At 37.1% G+C, this 21892-nt stretch overlaps 1 protein-coding gene across 1 annotated transcript in view; it reads right to left on the bottom strand.

Annotated features, from left to right (window-relative positions):
• Positions 1-21892, bottom strand: part of LOC134671780 (transient receptor potential cation channel trpm) — a 410982-nt gene that overhangs the window by 45155 nt on the left and 343935 nt on the right. Inside the window, exons 10-12 of the mRNA XM_063529610.1 lie at positions 15734-15923; positions 4192-4348; positions 1783-1884 (exon numbers count right to left, since the gene is read on the bottom strand). Coding sequence (XP_063385680.1) covers positions 1783-1884; positions 4192-4348; positions 15734-15923 — 449 coding nt within the window. The remainder of the gene's footprint in view (positions 1-1782; positions 1885-4191; positions 4349-15733; positions 15924-21892) is intronic.

Genomic DNA, 21892 nt, shown 5'->3' with positions numbered 1-21892 from the left:
TTCGCATTGTGTCGAGATTCCAACTTCGCGACCCTCAGGATGAATCCGGTCTTCGTTTTCACATACTTTACGATGTCGTCGACCTTCGTAAGGTAATGTAGACGGGACACATACAGCAGCGTCGTCGGTGTTGCAGGAATTATGGATACCTATGCCTAAATGACGCAATAAACTAAAAATGGCCCACTGTCCCTGTCGTCTAGGCTTTCATAATTCATCCTACAGACATCAAGTCTGTCTAAGCTAATTTTGCAAGGATTTGAACAGAGCAAAGTGAGGCAGTGACATTGTTACACTTTGTCGTTCCAATTGTAAACGTTTCAATTTTTTTTATTGTCCATTTCATGCTTTTTTGCCTTTCATTCTAACCTCGGCTTAGGAGTAGGTACTCTGTATGTTAGTAGCCTTAAGCCCCCCGTCCATTAGAGAAAGCCGCATTGTGCAGCGGGCGTTTGCGGGGTCGCTCAATCAAGCTAATGGACAGATGACTTTATGGATAGCATATTTTCTATATTTGCGAACAAATATGAACTGTGAAATGTAAAACGAGATAATCTGTTAATCTGTTAATGGTCTGAATGTGTAATGTCAGATTTCCGTACGGTTTTTTTTTTAACAATATATAAATACCTATAAATATCTGAATCATTGAACTGTATTTGAGCATAGATTAGTATTAGCAGTATTAGTATGATTAGTATTATAATCCAGAGTTTCGAATTAACCTTGCTCCAGTCAAGTTGAAGATTATGCAAAATTAAATGGTATGCTAATTTTATTTGATGGATCGTTTATTATGCTAATACCAGAATTTACTTCCTAATTGGATTTACAATTATTCTGATTGAAATAGGTCATTGCGTAGAACCGAGAGGTATCTGTGGCAATTAAACTAGACTACCTATATTTAGTTTTTACGAAGTGAAAACATCTTTAGCGGCGCTGTGCACTTTTTGTGATGGGGAAAAAATGTTAAACTCGCGAGAGCGTAAGAAGTAACGTAAGACACTTCGTAAGACGGACACGTGACCTTAATGTTACTATGTCATTGAGTTTTCACTTCTGCCGGCACTCCCAGAGTGCAACCCGTTGCTTTTTTTAGGAATAATACGTCGGGGTATACAAGGTACATTTCTAGGACCGCTTTTATTATTGTAATTAAGAGGAAAGGGGACGACCACTTATCCCTACAAATGTAGTACCCATTTTCCTCTCTGGATATTGACATCTCGCTAAATATTTTTACATAATTAGATATATAATTTATTAACCATAGCTATGCCCCTAGGTTTGACTTTTTTAGAATTTTTGATTATTGTAAAAATTAGGGGCGAAAAACAGATTTCATATAAATTTTCAAATGCTCCCAACTTTTATAATAAATAAAAATTGGAAAAGATCAAACGTAGCTCTTCATCAAACAGGTTATAGTCTGGTCGCAAAAAATGTCAAAATATTTTGAATAAATAATTTTAATTGTGTTGTGTGTAATCATTGCAGTCTGTAAGTAAATAAATGATTATTATTTTCTTTTATTCAACTAGGGTCTTAGGATTTTACAATGCGAGTATAAAAAAATATAAAAACACTTACAAAACATTACAAAAAATATATAAACACATTATAAAAAACCTAACCTAAGGTGCCTGCCATGAGATTATTATTATTATTATATCCAGAGAAGAAAATGAGGACTACCTACGTTTGTAGGAAAAGGCGATTTCGCAAAGGTCCCCCACTTTTGTCTTAAGAGACAGCAAAGAACTTTCATTAAGCACTCACCTGTAAGCACCTCCCATGAGCTTGTTTATCACAAGCCCTATATCGTGTAAGGTGTACACGTAGCCCCTCGGAAGATGGGGCCGCACGTCTCTCAGGATGTACCTGTGGGCATTTTCCATTAATAGTTTATTTAATATAAATTATTTGGTATTTCGGAAAAATATATGGACTAAGAGCACTTACTAAGTGTGAAAAAAATATGCCATTTTCGGGCAAGAATTTAAGTTGATGCGATCATAAGTACTTTAGAACTTCGTGGCTTCATAGAGCATAGCCTATGATGAGGTGACGGTTGAATGCTGTAAGGTATTATGATTATTTATGTTTTCAGCTTTTATTTATTTATTTATTTAATCTTTATTGCACAAAAGAAAAATCTTATAGTACAAAAGGCGGACTTAATGCCATAAGGCATTCTCTACCAGTCAACCTTAAGGCTAAGCAGAGAGATTGTGAGCGGTGCTATAATTACAACAGCAAAAACGAACAATAAATTACGTATAACATATTAATTACCTATACAAATATACTGTACACATATACTATAATATATATATATACATATATATATTATATATATATATATATATATCAGGGGTTGTCACATGGAATACTCCAGTATCAATCTGGATAACAAAGCTCTTGAAGAAGTGCCACGTTTCAGGTACTTAGGAAGCCAACTCCGCAATGACAATACCTTAGCGTCTGAAATACCATCACGCATAGCCAATGCAGCTGCTGCATTTGGCAAGCTCAGCAACCGTGTGTGGAGGTCGCACGATTTGAAGCTGTCCACAAAAATTATGGTTTACAAAGCTATCATCATACCCACTCTGCTTTATGCCTCAGAAACGTGGTGCAGCTATAAATCAGACATGAAAAAACTGGACACCTTCCACCTACGTTGTCTGCGCTCAATTCTACGTATAAAGTGGCAAGCCAAGGTACCGAATACGGAAGTTTTACGTCGCGTCGAGATGCCTGGTATTGAAGCACTGGTCATGAAGCATCAGCTAAGGTGGTGTGGCCATGTCGTGCGTATGGAGAATGAGAGACTGCCCAAAGCAGTTTTCTACTCAGAGCTCTCTTGTGGAAAGCGGAAGCAGGGGGGCCAGTACCTGCGACATAAAGACGTTCTCAAACGCCACCTCGTCGCTTGCGGGATACCGACTGACTGCTGGGAGGGCATTGCATTACAAAGATCGGAATGGCGTTCTAGTGTTCATAAGAAAGTAGCTCAATTTGAGCAGCAGCGTCTGGAAGACCTGGATGCTAAGCGTCATATCCGCAAGACGCGACCTAAGCCCTCCTACACATACACCCGCAACTCGACTGGACAACTCCATTGCGCATCGTGTGACCGCATCTTCAAGACAAAGTTTGGTTTTGCGAGCCACATAAGGGCATTTCATAATCCGGATAAGAATTGTTGATGGGGTCGCCATTGCCGGATACGGCAAGGAAGGAAGAGAGATATATATATATATATATATATATATATGTATATATATATAAATATATAAACAAATAACGACGAAACATATTATGAAACTAATAATACACTAAGATTTTTTCATTCTGCTAGCAAAGAAAGCACGTACGGATTTTTTGAAAGCGAACTTATTAGGCGCTTTTAATGTTGTAGAGACTCGATGTACTTAGGGCCACTTGTACCATCCCACTAACCCGGGTTTAACCGGTTAAACCTGGAGTTACCATAGTCACCAGTACAATTTGACACTGAGTTAATGGTTTAACCGCTTAACCCCGGGTTAGTGGGATGGTACAAGTGGACCTTAGTGATTAAAATATCATCGTCGCTTAATAGCACCAGAAGATGAAATTACCGCTACATACCGCAGTGTGTTGCTGGGTCCGCTCTTGGTATTGTACAATTCTTCCAACCGAGGGATGGTGAGGAACTTGCGCATGGAGACGCCGTTCTCGAGCAGGAGCTTCACGAAGTCTCCAACACTCACATACTGTTGTTACATACCGCAATGTGTTGCTGGGTCCGCTCTTGGTGTTGTACAGTTCTTCCAACCGAGGGATGGTTAGGAACTTGCGCATTGATACGCCGTTCTAGCAGGAGCTTCACGAAGTCTCCAACACTTACATACTGTTGCTACATACCGCAGTGTGTTGCTGGGTCCGCTCTTGGTGTTGTACAGTTCTTCCAACCGAGGGATGGTGAGGAACTTGCGCATGGAGACGCCGTTCTCGAGCAGGAGCTTCACGAAGTCTCCAACACTCACATACTGTTGTTACATACCGCAATGTGTTGCTGGGTCCGCTCTTGGTGTTGTACAGTTCTTCCAACCGAGGGATGGTTAGGAACTTGCGCATTGATACGCCGTTCTAGCAGGAGCTTCACGAAGTCTCCAACACTTACATACTGTTGCTACATACCGCAGTGTGTTGCTGGGTCCGCTCTTGGTGTTGTACAGTTCTTCCAACCGTGGGATGGTGAGGAACTTGCGCATGGAGACGCCGTTTTCGAGTAGAAGCTTCACGAAGTCGATGCGGTCGTGCTCCAGGGCCTGCATCATGGCTTCGTCCAGAGCACCTGGGATGAGATACAATAATTTAATAGATAGATAATGCATTTATTTGTTTGCTACAATACACACAGAGAATACAAATAGGTAATAAAATTAGAAAAAAAAAATACAAAATCAAAACAGAGAAACATATTTTTTACAAAATTTAAATAGAAAGAAAAAATACATACATACGAAAATGCTGTGTACGTCGTAGCACAATAAAACGGTTAAATAGGGTTGTTTCCTATACATACATTTCTAAGAATCTTTATTCAGTGACAATAATTATTGTATTGTATATCCGCAGCACATCAGGCTTCGTCAAGTGAATACAAACTCGCGATCAGCTGTTGCAAATTTTACCGATGTACCGTAAAACGGGGTGAGTAGGTTTCGCGGGGAGAGTTGGATTATGAATGGGGAGAGAAGGTTTGATGGGGGATGAGAAGGGAATTTAAGGCTACTGCTACAAAAATAATGTATTCCGATTTAAAATGGGGCTATAGTAATACGCATAATAAAAAAAATCTATCCAACAAATTTCCAAAATCACCTTTGTATGAAAAACCCTCTCACCCCAAATACGAGGCACTACGGGGTGAGGTGGGTTTTCCTCTTTATCGTCAAAGTTATGAAATGGAACTACCCAAAATAAAATACAAACGTCCGAACCACTTATTATATACACCACTCAGTTTTCAAATGTAAAAATAAAATTGTATAGAGGTTTGAAAGTCAAATTTCAGCCAACTCACCCCATTTTACGGTATTGTTTTGTAACGAATCCTGTATCGTTACAAAACAATACAACGGTAAAATTTGCAACGGGCTTGGTCAATTTAGTTACTTACCCGAAAAGTATACACAAAACAACCTAAACCTACCTACAAACAAGACCGAAGTGATCCCATAAGTGTTCCGTAAACAAAGTTTTGTACGGAACACTAAAAATTAAATATTTATCACAGATATATATGCGGGTCCTAAGCTTTTTACTTGATGAAAAAGCAGAAACAAATGGTACCTAAAATGGTAACGGTAAAATAAGATTTGAGAAACTCATTCGTAAAAGCTGATGGGTAAAAGGATTTTCTATACCTACCTAACTTTTTCTGTTACGATAGAAACACTTACCCCCTTATTCTTAAAATTTAGCAAGCCTCAGTTAAACTTTGTCCCTTTCTGACAAACACAATGTCAAAGTAACAGATAAGGACAAAAACGATATCAAGGGCTTGTTAGACTTGTGATTTGCGTTTATGTTTAACATTACAGTTACAGTTATATCTAAATCTAACATGTTTTATGTTTTTAAGCGCCATTTATGTTTAACATTACAGTTACAGTTATATCTAAATCTAACATGTTTTATGTTTTTAAGCGCCACTTGTACCATCCCACAAACCCGGGGTTAAAGTGTTAAACCGTTAACCTAGTGTCAAATTGTACTGGTAACCATGGTAACTCCGGGTTTAACCGGTTAACCCCGGGTTAGTGAATGGTGCAAGTGGCCCTAGGTCTCTTAACTATACTAATTACGTTGTTTTCCTGACTCTTTATGACGGCTCTTCAACAAACTTAACGCTCCAACTTGTCCATAAATCTCAAAGTTGTAACTTGAAAATAACGACTTGCAAACTACGAAGTTGTAATCAATGCAATCTTTTAATAGCTTCTTATTATAAAACGCTATTGTAACTAACTTTTAATTGGGACTAACGATTGGTGTAGTTAAAAATTATGATAAAAAATATAAAAATACTTGCAATATTTTTATTATTTCATTGTCGTAACGATTAAATCTAGTCTACCTATTACTATGCTTGCTTGCTACTAAAACAACTTCGTGATATCTAAATTTGCCAGTTTTTTAGTTATTCAAAATGCGTTAAAAATATCCTACAGATATAACCCCTTATACATAAACACACCAGTACTCTCCAGTTGTCCGTTCCCGGACACTCCTTAATAATTTCTTATCTTTTGCACCTAACTCCGACTTGTTTGCCGACGAAAGTCATAAACTTTTTAAAGATTTTTTACGTTTTTGCGAATCAAACATGTAATATCTTAGTAGCTTATTAATCGCTTTATTATTACTTAGGTACTTAATTTTACTACTTGATTTTACAGTGCATTGGTGTTAGCTGTAATGCTGTAAAATTTGATTTCAATAAATATCAATATCAATATCAATAAACGTTTACTGAAATTGACAAGCCGATGTTGGTCCCTTTCCATCATACAAATACGTCGGCAAGTGACAAACGATTATTATCGGCTTGTTAACTTTAGTAAACGTTTATGAATAGGGGGGATACAATTTGGATAAAATGTGTGGTGTCTCCTCTGTCACTGTTTACGTCGTGCCACAATAATTATTGTAATTGGCGTTATCACGTTCTACATAGCGCTTACGGAGTTTCGAATGTAAATTACTATATTGATTCGGTCAAATTATACCCAGCTTCAAATGAATGTAGTATGACCTTTGGGTATGGTACTTTACGCACACTATAGCGTCCCATCCATTTCAGCATAATTATGTCCCGGTGACAGTTTTTTTTGGGGAAAGTATACATTTTAAGAAAAAAGTGTCTACAGGTATTCAAATCCCGTTAAAAATGTTGCAATTCATTGAAAAAGTAGGTTGGCAATAATACGTACCCTAAATTCGCCTTTAGTGCATAATTTCTTGAGGCATTTAAATACTTATTACTCTGGGCAAGACTTGAGAAACAGCTAGTCAGTAAGTTCCTTTAGCCTACGAATTGCGAATCCGGATGTCACGGACTTAGCCTAGTGTGGGGCCACATGATACCTATTGATATTTTGATCACAAGGTTTTTTTAAATATTATTCTTATTCTTAATAATGAAAACTCCAACATTATCGTAAACTCCTAATTACCCGCAACATTTCATAGAATGTCAGCCCATCCACTGCCGGTCATAAAACTCATAAATTTTAAAATTGCCCGCGTTCAAACTTTACGGGTCAAGGGATAAGGGGGTTTTTGATTTATGGGCTAATTATTATTTGGTTTTATTGTTTGGCACAGTTTATAATGACATCTTAAAAGTCTTAAAACACAATTAATATTTACAAGGTCGCTATCTTGTACCGATAAATTAGTAGATAACGATTTTCCTTTTACTCCAGTATACATTATAATCATACATCGTTATCGCGGGAGCAAATATAAATTTATTAAAGAAGTGGTAAAACAGACTGCCCGTTTAGTAAAAACAGACCTTTCTGCCTACACATTATAAGCCTCCAAGAAGTTCATCATACATAGCACGAAGTTTTTGTTGCATAATGTTCATAAATCTTGCTTTACACTCTGTTAGTAAATAATGACCCGGAATCGACATATCAAATAAATATTCATGATTTATTTTGTACAACATTATTTAATTTTTGTTGATCTTAAGTGATTTTCGTAATATACGACATAAATTTTCTCTATGTTTTCTACTCTTAATCTGCGGCGTCGTGCAGTAAATATCCATTTTAATTGGCTAAATGATCTTTCGACTGCTACTGTTGTAATGGGTGCGTTTTTAAAACGACGGAAGTAATCAAATGTAGAACGATATATCGTTGAATCTAGTACTATCTCCTTCTCCGATATCAGTTCACACATTTTTTTCATAACTTCATATCCGGCATTTTTCTGCAAAACCACTTTGAACTTTTTTAAAATCTGTTTTCCATCTTTATTCAAAATTAATTTGGATATATGTTTGTATGTATATGTATATCCATCTCTTTGTCGTATAATTCATTCACGCAAGTCTGCCTCAGCAAACATTCTGAAGGGACCTGAACAGTTTTTTCAAATTTTCCAGATACACAATCTTCAATGAAATTTTTAAATACAGGGTTCTCTATTTGAGACCACGGTATGTTACAGCTTACTAGAAATTTTGTCAGTTCCAACCTAAAATCTTTTTTGAGAGAAGTGTGTCTTTCAGAGTTAAAATGACGTTTCACGGAAGATTTAGTTTTACAAAAACTAATATTGCACTTCGAGCAAAATAGATTTGTATCGTGAGCCTCTAGCTCAGGATAATCCTGTATAAACAACCCCACAAATTCATCACATGTTATTTTCCTTCGAGGCATTTTAAAGGCAACTTCTATTTGATTATGTTGTTACAAATAAAGATCAGTCAAGATTGACAAATGTCTAAATTGACTGATAAGGTTGCGTACCTAATAGGTAATCTTTTTAAGTACCAATCAAGTCAAGTATGGAGGTAAGATAGCATTGATATTCAATAAAATAATTATACATTTTAAGGTCGTAGGTATAAACGTTTCTCTATACGAATGTCATTTCTGTTTTTGACTGTTTTTTATAATCTTTCAGTATTGTCAAATCGTATTTGCTCCCGCGATAACGATGTATGATTATAATCCCATAGCGAGTCACAGACTCAAACAAACCGGTATTAAGAAAACATTTACCGGGTGTGGCCTGTAACACGAGCAAATAATTAAAACATAGATTCAAACACTCCTCAAACGGTTTTGTTCAACAACTTTTAAAAATTATGAAGCTAAATACTTCATAATTTTTCATTATACAAAATAAATATTATCTTCAATGGACGCCATCGCCACGCATTTCATTGTGGTTGACGTTGCTTGTCAAGCCTAAAACATAACAAAATTCGCAATACATTCCGTCTTTGAATAACCTTTAAAGTGTTTTAAAAATCAAACTACAAGTTATTTTTTAAAGTCGCTGAACAAAATGTTGATCAGTATGAGGAGTACAGCCTATAGTTAAATCTTTTGCTCATATTACAGGCCACACCCGGTATAGGTTGCTGGTTGTGAAACGTTTGCTTGTAAAGATGTTTGTGAACTTTGTACCACGGAGAACATACGGCCCACCTTCTTCCTCGCGTTAACCCTGCATTTTGCCACGGCTCATGGGAGCCCGGGGTCCGCTTGAAAACTAACGGCCTGCCTTATCGGCGGTAAACGGTTATTGTTTTGTTGTCATAAGAAAAATCTACTAAATTAGTAAGAGTTTTGAGAGTAAATTTAATGACTATCTCTCCCAAATGTAACGATTCTTTGTCAACACCATAAGAAAATATCATCAAAAACAGAGAAAAAAATCTCATGTCTAACCACAAGTAAGATATCGTTCTACTGCACTCGTATTCGCGCGAGCGTTAATAATAATTTTAATTATATTTGTTAGGGTTCCGTACCCAAAGGGTAAAACGGGACCCTATTACTAAGACTTCGCTGTCCGTCCGTCCGTCCGTCCGTCTGTCACCAGGCTGTATCCCACGAACCGTGATAGCTAGACAGTTGAAATTTTCACAGATGATGTATTTCTGTTGCCGCTATAACAACAAATACTAAAAACAGAATAAAATAAAGATTTAAATGGGGCTCCCATACAACAAACGTGATTTTTGACCAAAGTTAAGCAACGTCGGGAGTGGTCTGGTCAGTACTTGGATGGGTGACCGTTTTTTTTTGCTTTTTTTGTTTTTTTTTTTGCATTTTGGTACGGAACCCTTCGTGCGCGAGTCCGACTCGCACTTGCCCGATTTTTTTATTTTTATTGAGGTGCCCAGTGTCGGGCAAAGGCCTCCTCCTCTCGCGCGAGCGTTGAGAATACCATTTAATAAATGAAAATTCTGAAATTATTATAGGCCTGCCGCAAATTTTCAAGATCCTTTGATCGTTTTCTATAACTGGTCTCAATAATATTTTCCATCGAGCTTAAAGGCCTGTGCACACCGGCTGCGTGTGCGTGACGTGCACGTGCGCGTGCGGCGTTGTAGTATACAGATCCTTATGAGAGATGGCACACCGCTTGCGTGACGTGTGCGTGTGTAGCTACAACATTTAGCGCACGCACACGCGCACGTCACGCACACGCAAGCCGGTGTGGCTCGGCCTTAAGATGGAGTTTACTTAATAATTAATTTGTAATTTGAAACCACTTGTATTCGCTATTTCGCTATATTCGCTAGGAACGAAAACTTGTTGAAATTAGGGGGTGAAATACTTTGTGATTGACGGAAGGTATTTAAATATTTGATTTTCTGCCTCAATTAATGTGATTTGGAAGGCGATGAGTAAAGGGAAATGAAACTGCTATCTACTTCTTCTTCCTAGCGTTATCCCGGCATTTCGCCACGGCTCATAAGAGCCTGGGGTCCGCTTGACAACTAATCCCATGATTTGACGTAAGTAGGCTCTAGTTTTTACGAAAGCGACTGCCATCTGACCTTCCAACCCAAAGTGTAAACTAGGCCTTATTGGGATTAGTCCGGTTTCCTCACGATGTTTTCCTTCACCGAAAAGCGACTGGTAAATATCAAATGATATTTCGTACATAAGTTCCGAATAACTCATTGGTACGAGTCGGGGTTTGAACCCGCGACCTCCAGATTGCAAGTCGCATGCTCTCATCGCTAGGCCACCAGCGCTAAATGAAACTGCTATCTACATTTTGTCTTAAATGAATTAATACCTATTTGGAGACAATCTTACACGGATCGGCTTAGCTCCAAAATATGCAAAGCCTGTACTACGGGTACTAGGCGAAGATATATCTACAAACTTAAATAGATTAATATATATAGAACTATAGAACTACCTAGATACATATAAACATTCAGAAAGCGGAAACAAAATATTCACGATTGATAGAATTCCCTTATCCTACAAGTATATCCTTTACCCTTTAAGCCCTTCGAGACCGTTATGGTGTGTATAAATGTTTTAAATATGTACCTACACTGGCAAAAAGCACTTAGTCTACCTCGATTATATACTTTATATGCTACAAACAATAAATACTTTCAAATTATTTACTAATTTTCATTACAAACGCAGTCGGATATTCTACTTTAAAATAAATTTTCTTATGTATATCCGTAAAATGATTCATATTTTATCACAGACCGTTGCTTTTCAACCAATAATTAAATATTGGAGCCGATTCAAATTCAATAATTCATATGAATTTCCAATCAAGTTTATTCAACTGAATGGTTGAATGAGTGAGTCTGTAGTTTCCGGTCATCGAAAACGAAATAATAAGTAAGCGTAAGTAATGTTTTGAAATGAAACACTCCCTCAACATTTTGAGGCAACATTGCACAGCTCTATCAAATAAAAGTTTCTTGATATTTAACCATAATATCATATTGCAAAGTTTTCACGATGGTCTAAGATACGTTCTAAGCTTATAATATCTACCTGCCCTCAGCTGTTATATATTCATATTTGATAAGTAATAAATCATAAATAATATTCACATTGACACATTGCACATAGGTTGCCTACTAAAATTACGTATGGACAGAAAAATATGATGCTCTCATAACAAAAGTTGAATGTCACAGTCGCGTCTTTATATTATCTTGTATCACCTAAAAAATTACACCCGGTATTATGACGGAACGCTATCTCAAAATGTACCTATAAATGTCCTTAAAACAATCAACTCACGCCAATTTACTCCCTTTGTCTCACTCAATAAGGTCTTCTACTACTTGATGATATTATAATAAGGGATTTACAGTATTTTCAATCTTACCTCATTGTTAACAAGGTTCCATTTGTTTTATCATAACGTCAAAACAAGTGACTCCTTCAAATTCGCTTGGCAAGACACCTGATGCCAAAGTCGTTTTATCATTTCATGAGGAACTTTTGTAGGCTATCGAAGCATGCAAAGTGACTTAGGGTTCCGTGTGTGGAATCTATGTTAACGTGTTTCAACTTTGTTCGGTTGTGATTCAGTTAGAAATTTGAATGTAATTGGGTTAATCAACTTTTTCTTGTCACACGTTACTATGGTTACGATCTCCTGAGTCACTCTTAAAACTCTAGGTTTTTCGTATTTAAATGAACCAAACTTGCTAGTTATAACACCATTCCATAATGGGACATCTACTGAGCTTGTTAGTAGAACATGGTACAGCAGTTCGTCTAACAATCTATGCTACTATTGTCTCCTGGCTGATAGGACAGAATAATAACAAGATATAGTTGATTGACCCAATTATAACCTATAGCCGCCCAGATGTCAAAACTTTACAAGAAAAGTTAAATTTTGATTTGTAGTAAAGATAAAGATTAAAAATAGAATGGAACAGACCTTTTTATAGGCCTCTGGCCGGCGAGAGAATATAATAGAAAATTACAGACAAACTACTCAAGTGTAAAAGTGAGCCTAAACCTTTGGTATGCTTACGAGCAGATCTGCTCTATATACCGGGTGTGGCCTGTAACACGAGCAAATAATTAAAACATAGATTGTACTCCTCAAACGGTGACACTTTTGTTTGCTTTTGTTCAACAACTTTTTAAAATTATGAAGTATAAAGACTCCCTATTTATCATACAAAATAAATATTATTTTCAATGGACGCCATCGCCACGCCATTATCATTGTGATTGACGTTGCTTGTTACGCCTTAAACATAACAAAATTCGCAATACATTGCGTTTTAGAATAAACTTGTGTATTAAAAATCAAACCACAAGTAATTTTTAAAAGTCGCTGAACAAATGTTGGTCAATATGAGGAGTACAGCCTACGGTTTAATTTTTTGCTCATATTACAGGCCACACCCGGTATATTCAACTTAAACATGTATTTATTATGATTGCTATATAAATGTCATTTTTTTGACAGGAGCATACGAAAGGTTAAGCTGTGCGAAAAGCAGAAACCTTAAAGATAATTTTACGGCAGAACTCTAAAAGCAAAGTTCGCAGCTGGCGACAAGGGCGAACAACCGGAGTTCATGTAACACGGAGCCGTGAAGGTCGTGTGTGTTGTGTGCAGCCGGTGTTCAACAATTAGGGATTTAAGGTTTTATTCCAAAATATTGACGCTTGACTTGAAAATATATAATAAATATTGACGCTTGACTCAGGAGTAATAATAATATTAATATTAGGAGGAGGAGGAGGAGGAGGTGAAGCTTTAAACATTGCAGATTGATCTTACTTTGTCGAGTATTTACCTAATGTTAGGACAGTTTACAAAAAAAAACTAGACATTGTGCTTATTTGTTACGAAAAAAAAATGAACAGCATACTTAAAATTTATTACAAACTAAATAAGTACAAGTAATAGGTAGTTCTAAGTACGAGTATAGGTAGTTCGGTAAACTTTTGTATGTTATGGTTGCGACTCATAGAACCCCATACATATTATTTTCAGTATCTCGCTTTTTTCTACGGATTTATGTGCCAGACCTGTTACCTATAGCTTGCCAACCGTCCTATATTTTATATTACAGTGAGCAGCAGAAGTTGCTAAGAGGGCGAGGTGTTCATAATTACCTTGACGCGCTCTTATTCTCTTACAATAAAGTCGCGTCAAGATCATTTTAAACACCTCGCCCGCTTAGCAACTATTGCTGCTGACTGTACCAATATGTGCTGCCATCTATGAATGGTAACCGAACAGACACCCTCCTGCTACATTATTAATGTAACATTAAACATGGAATAATACATGACAACACGTCAGAGGCGGGTCGGGCATAACCGTAAAGCAGCCGTCGTCACATGCCTTGTAGGTATTTGCCGAACGCTACGTTGTTTGTTTTCATACTACACAGACACGATACAGCAAGAAGCGTTTTAGTAGTAATAGTTTGCGTGTTTTTATATTACCAATTGAAAAAAATACAAGTAAAGGTAAGGTTACCCAACCTAATATGATTACTTCGTCCTATATTACCTGCTTCATAAAAACAAAATCACTTCAATTAACCAAATCGATTCAATCGTTTTTCGCAACCTGCTTATCCTATTTTCAAATTAACGTGAAAAGGGAAGTGAAAAAGCAACTATAAGTTAATGTATGCGTAGTATGTATGTTCCATCATAGCGTCAAGAATCAATCGTGGTATTCGTTTAAAATTTGTCTGCCCAGATGGTATAAGCCATAAGCAACATGTGAACATTCAAAAAGGTTCTTTGCGTAAAAAAAAACTAAATCGATTCTTTCAATCAATACCGTACTGGGGCGTAAAGGCCTGATCGCAAAGATTTAATTAAATTTAATTTTAAAACTTTAAAAGTATCGAGTTTTATCCCTACGTGATTTATCAAAACCTCATTTCACCTGTCCTTACTATGTGCTAACAAACATGTTTGTTTGTTCAAAAGCCTCGGCGCCTCCGGTGTTTGCTCCACGGTTATTCCAATTTAGTATCCGTTCCCTGGCGTCGGATAAATTTTCATTAGCCAGAGCAATTTTAGGACACACTTTGGTGGAATAATTTACAAGCACTAGTCCAGTTCGTTACATGTCTCAATTTAAAGGCGAATGGAACCGAATGAATGAATGAAATTACACACCAAGAGATAAAAACAATGTGAATCCGGTCTTATAAATTCAAAATGGCGTTGACATTAATGTTAACTTCTTCTTCTTCTACCTAGCGTTATCCCGGCCTTTGCCAGGGTCCGCTTTCCTACTTGCTTTCCTCCACTTTGCGCGATCCTGGGCGTCGTCTCGTGTGAGCCCATTCACGCTCATATCTGCTTTCACGACATCGAGCCATCGCTTTTTTGGTCTGCCGCGGGGTCGGGGGCCGTCAAGGGCTAGGTTAAGGCATATGTTTCCTACGTAGTCAGCTGGCCTGCGACAAACGTGGCCGAACCACCGGAGGCGACATTCTTGGAGCTTCTCTGCTACGTCACTGACTGCGAGGCTGCCGCGGATGTACTCGTTACGGATGCGGTCAGCGCGCGTAACGCCGCACATCCATCGCAGCATCTTCATCTCTGTAACGCGAAGCTCCTGAACATGCCTTCCAAGAACCGGCCACGTCTCGGCCAATGTTAACTATTTTTTTTTTTTTTATTATGCATGGGTTTACTCATGGCCACAGACTAGCCGAGGCGTAGGCGTGGCCTACGATGGAGCGAGCTCGCCCAGAAGGTGCCTGTTCACTCTTGATTTGAAGGTACTAAACCTCATTTAGAAGAAGGAACTATTTTTCCTAAATATCTCTTATTCATTATTAGTTACACAAATCTCTTCCTACGCACTGGAGTATATTTTTATTTATTTAAGAGGAGAGTTGAGTTATAAAATCTTATCTAGAAGTCATTTCTTTAGCTCCAAGTCCCGCCGTCGGTTCCTAGATAAAGAACACTGTCATCCGAGCTGATATTATTACCTGGTGGACATTCCTGTCCGTAAACGAAGACCTAGGACCGCGCGATGTCCACTCTCTTATATGTCAGAGCCAGAGACAGCTGTCCGCTGGGAAATAGAAGATGTGCTTGGAACAGTGCTGTTAATATCATTTAGTCCATCTCTATTTTACCACCATCTGTTCCTAAATCATGAAAATCATGAACATTGTGATTCCCTTTGAGATCCTTACCTGGAGGCCATTCCTGTCCGTACACGAAGATTTCCGACCGCGCGATGTCCACCCTGTTCCATGTCAGAGCCAGAGACAGCTGCTCGCTGGGAGACAAGTGCTGTGCCCGGAACAGTGCTGTTAGGATGACCTGGTCCAGCTCCTGTACTTCCCCGCCTTCTGCTCTTTCTTGGATCCTGAACACCGTGATCTATGGAGAAAGAAAGAGTATTTATTCCCATCCCTAATGATATTGTATCGAAAATACGAGTACCACTTAGAAAATCTGAAGAAAGCACCTTCATCCCATGGAAGAAATTACCATGGTTAATCATTTATGTAACCAATATGATTCTTTTATTGAAATTATAACAAAATTTGTATTTAACAAAGCACCTGCACCCGCAAATTTTTACTGCAAACTAACAGAAAGATGTTTTTAACAACGAACTTGATGTGGTTGGAAAAAATCTCATGCAACTATTTTATTCATAGTAGGAGATAGTAATATTCACCCACCTCTGTTATTTGTTTGTGATAATAAATAACAGAGGAGGGTGAATATTGTATTATAAGAAATAAATAGTAAATAATATTCACATTGACACATTGCAAATAGGTTGCCTAGTTAAATTGCGTACGGACAGTAAAAAAAAAGGTTTTTCACTTTTTTCTGTTTTTTAATAGTTGAATACTTTAATATATCAAATGAAAGCTTATTTTGATATATTATAATAAGTATAACAGTCATAGATTTGGTCCAGTCCACGGTTGCCTAGATTAACCGATTTTTAAAATTTTCATCTAATATCTACGACGGACGGACGATCGTCAAGTTTGTATCAAAACCAGTTCAAACCCATAACTAATTTATAAATTAAAATCAACCTCCTGGCGGTTGGAATTTAGTTTTCCTTCGTAGCAGCACTGTAACTGAGGTTTATTACACTGCAAATTAAATTAACTTTGGACTGTTTGTGTTGGAATCAAATTAAACTAGTTATTTGTGCAACAACAGAGCAAGTAGGGTTTTGTTGCGAATGCTTATTTTGAAAACCGGGCAAGCTAATGTTTTTAATATAGAATCTTGAGCGAAGCGACAGATTCAAAGCAAAGATCACGTTTTTTCAGCAGCGGAGATGCAAAAAAATATAACGAGAAAGATATTTAAATTCTCATTTCAGTCTCTAAAGGGGCCCACAGATTATTAGTTCGCCGGACGATATCAGCCAGTCAGTTGTTCGACTTGTTCGCAACTATCACCTTTTACGATTGACGGGCTGATATCGTCCGGCGAACTGGTAATCTGTAGGCTCCTTAACTAGCTATGCTAGGGACTCTATAAAATCTTGATCGGTACACAAAATTAGGACAAATAATATTTCTGCTCTCTTAATACACAAACAACTAGGTATATCTTCTAGTTATAACAAAACCTAACAAAATGGATTAAAATCTACTAGAATTTCACATAAACCGTAATTGGAAACGTGATTTCAAAGACAGGCCGCGCTCCGTTAAGCCAAAGGTATCAAACCGAGTATTGCCATCGAACACGCAAGTACAGTCACCTGCAATAATATGTTACTCTTCGGAGGCCGCAAAAATATCTGACACTGTCTTATTTGTAGAGCCATAAGAGCGTGTCACATATTTTTGCGGCCTTCGAAGAGTAACATATTATTGCAGGTGACTGTACGAGTGATGTTTGAAGAACCAATGTAGGTACAGCTTGGCAAAAAAGAGTAGATAAAAAGTGGCAACACTGTAGTGTCGATGTCGTCCCGTTTTCTTATATAAATTGGTTTGAAAGGAAACTCTTTTTTACCAAGCTGTAAGGTGCATCGGGTTAACTTCGGAAGCGGGGTGATAGTGAAAATTGGCAATATCTACAAAACTAGACGGCGCAATTCGAAGGATGCTTATAAGGTGTCACACCGATACATATCAATCCGGTCAGTGTCAAAAGTGACGTTTTTGGTTAAAGAAATGTCACATTGACAGATCGGTATTGTATCAGTGTGATATCTTAAACATTGTTCGATTGGGCCGTATAGCACTATACGTCGTTATTTATAAAATAACACTTGTACATTTTAGGCTATCAAGATCGCTGCAGACTTATCTTGGTCTAATTCTATACTGGTTTGCTCGAACTAACTAAACGATTGGGATTGCATCTCTGAATCTATCGAATCAGTTGCAATTAATTTTGAACCCAATCTCAATAGAGTAAGATTGGTTTTCGAATAAAAGATTATAAGAAGATAGGAAAAGCTCGTAGTTTTCTTCGAAACGAGCTGATTGGACAAAGACGGGGACTTAATAAGCAGAGGAATTTAATTTGAATTTAAATTAACATTTTATCTTTAAGTAATCGGTAGTAGTACTATCGTTGATATTTGAGCCAGAATAAAATTCGTTAATGATTTTAAAATATCGTTAATATTTGAGACAGAATAAAATTCGTTATATTGATTTTAAAAATACATACACGTTAAGATTGATTACTTTTTTTGTAATAGAACAAAAAACGAAATATACTTAGTAAGCGCATTGAAAAAAAATCGTTGAAATATTCACATTTACCACCTGTTTTTAATTACGGATCTTGGTTTTTTAATACTTACTACATGGAATGTTAATTAATATTTATACAGGATGATTGTCATCTCTGAACAAACTCTGAGGGGTGAATGGTCATACTGAACAACTTTTCCAATGGGGCCAACCCCGAAATCGCGAAAAAATGTGCTGTTTTATTATGTTTTCACATTGACTCTGATTCACCGAAGTGTATGACAGCTGCTTTTATTTTGCGATTTCGTGGTTGGCCCCATTGTAAAAGTTGTTCAGTATGACTTACATATTCACTCCTGAGAGTTCGGTCAGAGATAACAAAATCAACTTAATTATTGAAAGTCATAATGTAAGGTTGTCAGATTATCGTTAGTCATAATTCTGAAACCGTTAACTTTTCAGGATTTTCGTAAGATAGATAGGTTACGTTAGGTTAGGTTTGTTTTATGGCAATTCTGGAAATTTACGCGTTACTGAGAAAAACCAAATTATGACTGACGAAAATGTGGACAACACATTATGACTTAACATTATGACTTGACATTATGACTTTATGGGAAACATTAGAGACCCATCACCCGGTATATATTTTATCGAGTAAACCAGAGACAATAGAGAGAAAGCCGAAGCCGATGATGCTATTTGTCATGCATGGACGTTTTGATTGATGGTGAAAGGTTTATTGAGCCTCTATCGTCTCCCTAATGAAATTAGGTTTATGGGAAATTGAGGCATTATGGGCTCCATGCTCACTTTTATGAATTAGCGAGGAAGTAAAAAAAACAAAAAGACGGACACTGAAAAAAAAGTTTAAAACAATTGAAATTGCATTACCGTTTAATGATTTAAACAGTTCCATATGAGCCTATCGAACCAAGCAGTAAAGTTTTCTGCTAATCTTAATTAAATCACTTCAATGTGTGCTCGATAGATCATATTTTTTTCAGTGTCCTTTCCGCCATTGCGTCACTTAGATGGTTGGCACTCAACTGTGCGTTCATCCAGAAACTTCCTACTTCTTTTATGAGCATCCCTAAAATAGATACCAGGGAACTAGATAAAAATGAAACGCAATCTCGTTTCCCATTCAATAACAAAAAGTCTTAACCAGCCATAAGATGCTTGTAAGTTACGCCTTTGTGTTACTAAAGATTTTAATCAATTACATAAAGTCTTATACTTCTTAAACACAAAAGTGAGTTAATTTTATCAGTAAAGCTAATGGTAGGGGAGCCCAAGAGGGGATTTTTGCAGTTACTCGAGCGCGTCAGATTAATATAATTATAAGTGATATCTTGCTACCCCGTGGAGTTTACCTTAACCGCTTTCAGCCGTCTATGTTAAGCCGTTGGTTAGTGGGGTTCAACAAATCGCATTGTGGATTTGGACATTTTAGTCCAAATTATTCCAAATCCGTCAGATTAAGGAAATGCGTACAAATAATGGTCAGATTAAGTTATGGAAAAATTAATGCATTAATTTGGACCAAAACGACCAATTCCCTAATTTACCTACTTAACGATTTTTAAGCACCAACCCCCGAATTAAAAAAAATGTAGACAAAATGTAGAAAAAATGTAGACAAAATGTAAAAAAAATGTAGACAAATAGACAAAAATAATATAATCTTTCGATTCCGATCAGTCTCTACGACGCTCGAGTAAGTAAGTAACTACACATTTAACATCGCCAGCTCCCCAGCTATAAGATTTGCTAGTTTAAATATGAACAACTCGCGTCTGCGTGAGATATGTTTATCGCTGCAAATCATACATATTCCTTGGCTATCTCTGTTTTATTTGCCGGCAGATTTATGTGCCGTGAGCTGCGGTTTACGACTTTCTATTGTTGTTTCTGGATTTTTAAGATAACACAGATCCGAACATTTGTAATTGTTTGTCAGATAATGTTTTGGATCATGTAAATACTTTTCTTTTTATTTGCATGCCTTCTGACTAAATAAATAATCATATTTAAATGCGCTGATACCCGAGTAACATTGAAACATCTATTATGTATGCGCATTTTTAGTTAGCAAGTTAATTTATAGTCATAAATTGATTTTCACATAGAAATGGAGCATGCGAAGTCAAAAATAATAAATAATAATAATTCATTTCTAAAAAGTTTATAAATTGGTTAAAGTGTTTGTTCACAAAATATCGCATTACTCTCCCACTCATTTTATAGCTTCGTCGTGTTTTTTAATTAAAATTAAAATAAATAATTAAATAGGTATTAAAACGTGACGTAATGGAATTCCTTAAATTACTGTAAGTATGAAGAAAAATTCCGTGGTATACATTACAAGATGAAAAACATTCCGTTATCTTTTCCAACTTAAACAAAACATTGTACTTAAACATAAATTCCCCTTTCCTTGCGATGATAGCTCCCGTAACAATCCATCATCATCATCATCATCTTAAAGGCCGGCAACGCGCTTGCAACTCTTCTGGTGTTGCGGGTGTCCATGGGCGGCGGTAATCGCTTACCACCAGGTGATCCGTCTGCTCGTTTGCCTCCTATTTCATAAAAAAAAAAAAAAAAAACCGGGCAAGTGCGAGTCGGACTCGCGCACGAAGGGTTCCGTACCATAATGCAAAAAAAAGCAAAAAAAACGGTCACCCATCCAAGTACTGACCACTCCCGACGTTGCTTAACTTTGGTCAAAAATCACGTTTGTTGTATGGGAGCCCCATTTAAATCTTTATTTTATTCTGTTTTTAGTATATGTTGTTATAGCGGCAACAGATGTACATCATCTGTGAAAATTTCAAATTAGCTATCACGGTTCGTGAGATACAGCCTGGTGACAGACGGACGGACGGACGGACGGACGGACGGACGGACGGACAGCGAAGTCTTAGTAATAGGGTCCCGTTTTACCCTTTGGGTACGGAACCCTAAAAAATACACGCTAGCACGCCCGAAATTGTGTATTTATTACTATAATAAATATTGAGATTTTATTTTACAAATATTGTGAAAGGCAGTAACCATGTTACGTCAAGTCGGCAATGATTTAATGTTTGATATTTCTATGAATAATTCAATTTCTCACTCATATGATTCAAAAGCAGCTATATTCGGTCGTAAAAACATAAGCTGCTATAAATAAAGGTACATTTTTTATTTGCCTGTCACCGATTTATATAAACTTCATAAAAAAATAGACTCCATCAAAGGATAATTGAATGCACAATTTCGCTTCGTAGCTGGGGTTCTAAGGTCCACCACCTTGCATTTTGGAGACAAAGCAAACCGCTTGGAACAGGTGTTTCTGGGGGTGATCTGAGCCGATTAAGCCCGGTTGCCAAGAGGTTCCACCCAGCAGGTGGGCAGGGGAGGGGGGGGAAAAGTGGCTCCGGCGCGCCTCACTCTAAGCTATATATCTGCATACATCTAGCAACTATATCAAGTTTGGTGTCTTTTTCGTGTAATTCGAGGATGAAAAATTCATTTCTGTGACTAAATTTTCACTCTTCCATACAAAAAAATCAAAAAATTAAAAATTCAAAAAAAAACCTTTCACTTTTTTTTTCGAAAATCCTCTACAAAATTAAAACTATGAGGATTTGCTCCAGAAAAAAAATACCT

This window comes from Cydia fagiglandana, chromosome 16 (genome assembly GCF_963556715.1).
Source record: "Cydia fagiglandana chromosome 16, ilCydFagi1.1, whole genome shotgun sequence".
NCBI lineage: Eukaryota > Metazoa > Arthropoda > Insecta > Lepidoptera > Tortricidae > Cydia > Cydia fagiglandana.
This window is presented reverse-complemented; position numbering and strand designations above follow the sequence as displayed.